Here is a 6,914-nt window from a genome sequence, read left to right on the forward strand (position 1 = left end):
AACATGGCCCTCCTTCTGATCAGGCTGTGTCATTTCATCACATGTCAAATTAAATCTGCCACCATGACATAATGCTGATTCCATGATCCTTGACTGGTTTATTTTCATAGTCAGTAAGGGCAAAACATTGCAAAGAGAGGTAAGTTTTGAAGTGGTATAAAGAATTGTTTTCTTTTCCACTCCTTTTTCATATGAAAAAAATACTCTCTACCAAAATGTCTGTTCCTGAAGATGATACATATATGCCTTGGAGTCAGTACTGACATTTGGTGACTGCCTGGATTAGCTTCTGAAGTTTTCTTGAAAAGATTTCAGAAGTAGCTTGCCATTCTTCCTAGGGTTGAGAGGATATGACTGGCCCCAGGACACCAAGCTGGCTTCGTGTGGGACTAAAACACATAATCTCCTGGTTTCTAGCCTGAAACCTTAATCACTATAGTACACCAAACATTCCCAGGCCATCAAATGTGTTCCTTAGGCCTAAATCTATGTTCAGCAAAAACCTAATTGATTTCCTATCACCCTGAAATTGGGGGCGATTTAATATACATCAAGTCTGCCTAAGCAATTTGGCCTCATCTTGCAGCATTGATTAGTCATTAATTTGGGTCCAGCCCAAGAGAGATACATTATTTCTCAACATTGTGCAGCAATAACAACACTGTAAGTCTAGATTTAGTGGAAATCTTTGATACATGCAAAATAAAGACATTCTTTGTATACCCTCAGTAGAGATATCTAAACTGGCCTGCCACGCAGAAAACTAATGGAAATTCAAGTGGATTCTAAAAAGTTCAAAATGACTCTGAGGTGCCATGTACCAGGTTATCTGAAATGGAGGAATCTGAAGATTTATTGGAGTGACTGAAGGCAGTTTCACACACACATCCATGTCCAGAGAAGGGTTGCAAGTGTAAATACACACCACCAATCTAACTGATTTCATGCTACCCCCAGTATATTCGGTATACAGTCCATTCACTCATTTGCTTTATTCAATGCAATCATGGCATACCTGATCCAGGATACTCCCAACTGTTTCTACTGAGCCTTTATTCAAGATCCCATGGTTTAGATCATCGATTCTTTCAGCACAAATTAATATTCTCTTTACATCTACCACAGGACACATGCAAATATGAGCCTGAGAATTTCCTGTATTTTATTTATTCCTCTCATAATCTTCTGGGAAGAAACTAGAAGAAAATTGCTCCCATAACATTACTAAGAGTTACAGGCAGGCTTAAAATTATAATATTTAAATTATATATATCCTGGCTTGGGATGGAGTCAATATTTATAGTTAGTCTACTGTGTCTCCTGGGACTTTAATTCTGTGGAGAATTATGGGTGGGCTTTTGGCTAAGAAATAACAGTGAGGCAGTGCTGCTTCCAGGAAAAAGTCTGCTTCTAACTAACATCTAACCTCTGTTTTCTTACAGCTTTAATTCTCCAGTGTCTCCAGCAAATCACAAACATTATTAATTCTTTCACATTTGGTTGTTTTAGCTGGCTAATACAGGACTAACTACTGGTGGGGCAGCAGCTTTAGCACTGAAGGGTCCAGTTTAATAAGAGGAGGTATTTAGGAGGAATTACAATTCCACTTAGTCTGATCACACCAGACAAAAAGGAAGACATCTGGAAATTCTGTAGTTTAATCTTAAACAATTGCAAATTCTATTTTCCATTGTTTGCATTAAAAAAATAAGTAAATTATGAATTAAACATTTAAAATTCCTGTTAGAAGACTTCTACATATTATCATATTTATTTACTGTATATCCCATCTGACTTTCTTTTAGAAAAGAAATTTCAGTTTAACAAATAAATGGGAAGTGAGCAGACTTGACAAAACACCTCTAAGAATTCAAGGTTAATATCATGATCATCAGTGCTGTGCAGTAGTAACTTTTGTCTGCTGGTGAGGATGTTTTTCAGTCTGTCTCTTTTGCGCTCTTCTTTTTTTAGGAACTTGCTATAAATGAAAGCATGATAACAGGCACAGCTTTTGAATTTTATTTTTTAAATATCACAAACATACAGATTTCAACCTAGCAGTTCTGGGAGGTTTTTTAACCTTTTTAAATAAGAACATTTAGGATTAGAATAAGAGCTTTGGATCATCTTTTCCACAGCTTTTTGCAAATGTGATTTTGGTTGTCTTTTACATTAAAAAAAAACCACCCCTCTGTTCCAAGTTTTAAAGCTGCCCTCTGTGCTAAAGCCAATGCCTCCCCCCTTCAGTTCTATTCACTGCATATATTATTATGATTATTATTACTCCCAGGGTATGAGACTCTGTTTTTCTTCCCCCAGTGCTCGGAAGCGTCCAATCCCCTACTATCGACCCAGCCCTTCCTCTTCCAGCTCACTTACCAGCTACTCCTACAGTCGCAGCCGCAGCCGCAGCTATGACAGCTACAGCAGCAGCAGGAGCCGGACTCGCACCCAGAGCCGCAGTCCAAGCTACAACAGCCGAAGCAGTTCTGAGAGCACTGGATTTTGAGCAATCCCTGCCAGCCACTTTGAGGAATGAGCTGGTTCAGCTTTCTCTCCAACCCTGTCTCCCTCCCCTTTTTCCAGGCATGGCCCAGCTTAATTCCTCCACCAGGGCTTGTCTCTGTCATTTCTCTGGTCCCTTCAGGGACTCATCCTGGCATTCCTGGAGATGCTAGAAGTGTCCCGTGGGCAAGGGCCTGATGAATTTGGGCCCAAACCTTAAGTGGGGAGTCAGAAATTCTGTAGGCAGGACCCATGTGCCCCAGGGGAAACCATGAAGCCACTTTCGGAAATGCAGCACAGCAGATAGGATAAAAAACTTAAATAGGATGTGACATTTTGGTGTGGATCAAGTCTTTCCTGGCGAGGACCCAAATATATGGCTGTTTACATGGTGGAGAGGCACATTACTCTCATTTCATTCTTTAAATTTAATTTCTACCAATAAAAGGTAGAAAGAATTTTCCAGAGGATTAATGCACCTATGATTCCATAAGATAAATAGAACAAATGAACAAATTTCAATTCCAGCAAAGAACTTTGGATGCTGGAAAAGGAAGAAAAGCGGGGGAGGGGGCATTTTTAATTTCTTGTTCTTATTTTCCTAACAAACAGCTCACAGAAGATTCTTCCTTGGGGTTGACTTTTTAATTTATTTCTTGCAGATATTTATTTCAATTTTGGTACCAACTGAAGTTTGGGGTTTAATTTATTTGGACAAAAAGGAGATGGGTGGGATAATTCTGTCATATTCATCGGGAAAGCAAAGCTCTGATAGCTTTCACAAATTGAGGTGGGTGTATGGAGAAGGAAGGAAGGAAGGAAGGAAGGAAGGAAGGAAGGAAGGAAGGAAGGAAGGAAGGAAGGAAGGAAGGAAGGAAGGATGCAGAGATGAATACTGGATTTTCAGTTTTTAAAAGAGGATCCACCTGAAACAAGCCACAGCCTAATTGCTACACCCTGAGATTATTGAATATGGCCACCGACAACAGATGTCAAGCACCTCCTGGTAGATGCTACCATCTGCAGAAACCAATTTGATTTCAGGTGTATTTGTTGAAAAGGTCAAAGTGATACTTCTTGACTTTTCTCTTCCTAATACTTTGGAGAACTGTTGCTGAGAGCAAACAATGAAGAGCTAGCTGGACAAATAGTATGAACTGACATGTGATACTATCCTCTGCCCCATAACAGCAGGCAGGCTGAAAAGCCCAAGGGTTGTTGGAAATGGCAGAATATCAGCCTGATGTAGTATAAGACAAGCACTTTGTATGAATATTAATCTACACACCTCGAGCTGTTGAACTTAGATGGCAAGTTCTTCAATCAGCTAAAGAAAACCAGAAGAGAGAGGGAGAGATTGAGAATTGCTATGGTAGTTGTACAGGTGAGCTGTCCTGGAACTGCCTCTAATGTAATTTAGCAGGATGGCACAACCTTCCTTGCAAACCATGTCAAAACTCAGTAAAGTTTACAGTATACAAATAATAGCTTTAATGCAAAGTGCACAAATGGGCATAAAGTGCACCTTCCCAAGTGATTAACTTAACCTGTCCCTCATCATGCCAAGCTGTAGGGCAGAGTTCCCCAACCTTTCCGGCCTTGTGGACCAGTGGGGGGAGTGGGAGAGAGGGGATGATTCTGCGTGAGCGGCCAACAAGCGTGTGCACCTGCGCAGCTCCATTTGCACCAGCAGTGTGCATGGGCACCTGCTGCTTACAGAAAGGGAGCGTACATGAATGCGCTTGCCCGCTGCTCGTGTGTGGGGATGCTCGCCCATTTCCATGGCCCAGTTGCAAACACATCACAGCCCACTTGTGGGTCGTGGCCCAGAGGTTGGGGATCTCTGCTGTAAGGCATTAGTTACCATAGGGGGAGGGGGAGAGAAAAATGCATCTATAGGATTTTCTTGACAAGCCTCTGAAATCTCTGAAGAACCTTTTCTATCAAGTCAAAGGATAGTTCTAAAAAAATGACATAATGAGGACTAGTAATCTGACAAATTGAATATTAAAATAGCTGAAGACATGCAGGATAGAGGAACAGAAATATTGGTAGATCCATTGTTAGCATAACAAAAATAAAATGATGGGTCTAGCACATCCGTGGAAGCATTTTTATTGCACTTCTCAATCTCAGAAACTTTAAGGTATGTGAACTTTGACTCCCAGAATTTCCCAGCCAGCCTGCTGGAAATTCTGGGAGTTGAAGCCCACACATTTTAAAGTGGTTGAACTCAAAGCTGTTGAGGTTGAAAAACACTGCTCTGTTCGTTAGATTTTGTCTGTTTCACAGATATGAAATCTGCAAATCATTCCATTTAGTTTTAAGTTTTCTCTCCAGAAACTGGAATAATTAATTCTGTCCTATGGCCATTCCAAAGCCAAAATAAGGTAAACATTTTGAAAGAATTTTTGTCATACAAATGTATAGTCTCTTATCATCCTCCAGTTTTTTTAGGCTCAGACCCTCCAAATCTGAGCCCTTGACTTTTAATAGCCAAATTTTAGTCTCCAAAATAGTATTTTGAAATTCAGTGTAGTAATATTGGGGGATGGTGATAGTAGATAGATTGGCAATGGACAATATATTTTGGCCAAATAGGTCTTCCTCTGGCACTCAAACCGTTATCATTTTGAACTTGTTTAGTCAGTCTGAGTTTGAAAATGTTTTGAAGGAAAATGACTTCTGTTTATCTCTGTTTTTAAGTGGTACACCAAGTACCTCTGGGATTGTCAAGATCAAGCACTGCCAGGCACAATTATAACACAAAAGAAAGTCTGGCTCAGTTGACAAGATAAAAGGAACAGCCGGCTCCATTTTTTAAAATATGGCTTGAGGCTTCTCTGTTTGCAGAACAATCCCCCATCTAGCATTCAACAATTTATATTCTTAATGTTTTTATAAGTGCTTGGGAAAGGAGGGCAGGCAAGGAGTTTGGTTAAAACCTCTCCCATTAAATCACACACAGCCTTTGTGTGGGTTGACACTCTATAGCCAATATGACAATATTAAACATTGATTAATGGGCAGCAGTGTCTAAACCAAGTTAACAAGGACCGCAACCACAGTGCTCCTCCCTATTAGTCCATTCTCTCTGGTTTTCTACTTTCTGTAACAGCAAAACCCACCCAGCAGTAATGAATAGAAAAAGATGGTTTATCAGGGAAAATGTTCAGTCTTCCTAGCATTCATTGGCGGTCTCTGCAAAAATAGCAAACAGGAACAAAATATGTTGTAGAAAAATCTCTCTCTTCCTCTCTCTCTCTCTTTCTAGATTGTGAGTTAAGCTGTAGATTCAATGATCTGGTTCAATTATAATAAAATGTACAATATCTATATTGTAATGGAATCTCTGTGATGAAATAGATGTTCAGCGATGGGACAATGTCAACAAAAAGCCATAAGTCAGTGGCAGAAAAGCCCAACGTTCAGTACCAATGGTTGGAGAAAGAGCTGGGAAACAACCCTGACCAGAATTTGAGGAGCCGCTGCTAGTCACTGTAGGCAAAACTGTGCTTAATGCCCTGACTCATTGCCAAAGACTATTTCCAGGAACCCTTTACTCAGATGTATATCCAGATACGTGTGCAAAGAATTCCTCCCCAAAACCCCAGAAGGCACCCATAAAGATATAGAATGGGGAGTGGAACCTGGGACTTTGTAGTCAGTGGCAGGCAGTAGTAGCAATAGCACTTAGACTTGTATACCACTTTACAGCCCTCTCTGCTTAGAGTCAGCATATTGCCCCTAACAATCTGGGTCCTCATTTTACTGACCTCGGAAGAATGAAAGGCTGAATCAACATTGAGTAATATCCAGAATTCATTAAGAGCCAATGACATATGTACGTGTTTGTGCATATGTTTCCCAACTAGTGCTAGACAAATGAGTCTATTGGCTGTCCAGTAAACTCATGAGGGTTGTGGGGGGTTTTAAGCAAATTTCTACATCAGTATTAATCTGTTGGAATATTTAAGCATGTTCAAACATTTATATCTGCAAGCTAAGAAAAAAAAATTAAGAATATTTTTTCTGAAATATTTAAACAAATCTAAACAGCAATTAAAATTTCCATAAACATCTTAAGAGTTTATAGGCAGTGTATAAACTCTTTATACTTAATTCAGCTAAATGAGTAACTTGTTAACTTTCCAAACTTTTTTTTACTGCATTAATGAATTCTGGTACACAACTTTCGTAACAATAAGATATCAGCATGGAGTAATAATTGGTGCAGGGTTTTCTATTGCCTGAACAATAGTCTCAATATCAAATTAAATATAAGAGGACAGAGATAAGGCAGATCCTCAATAAAACTAAAGCCTTTGTTGCAGGTTCCAAATCTTTTATCAAAATGATGAAAGGAGTTTTGCACCATCATAATCCAACATCTGCTCATATTGTATGCA

General features: G+C 39.6%; 1 protein-coding gene across 1 annotated transcript in view; it reads left to right on the forward strand.

The window, feature by feature from the left end:
* Positions 1–2,509, forward strand: part of SRRM3 (serine/arginine repetitive matrix 3) — a gene marked incomplete at both ends in the record, with an annotated part of 85,687 nt that extends 83,178 nt beyond the window's left edge. Inside the window, one exon of the mRNA XM_081320034.1 lies at positions 2,320–2,509. Coding sequence (XP_081176160.1) covers positions 2,320–2,509 — 190 coding nt within the window. The remainder of the gene's footprint in view (positions 1–2,319) is intronic.
* Between the last annotated feature and the right edge of the window lie 4,405 nt (positions 2,510–6,914).

Source organism: Vipera berus (assembly GCF_964194415.1).
Source record: "Vipera berus genome assembly, chromosome: 1".
NCBI lineage: Eukaryota > Metazoa > Chordata > Lepidosauria > Squamata > Viperidae > Vipera > Vipera berus.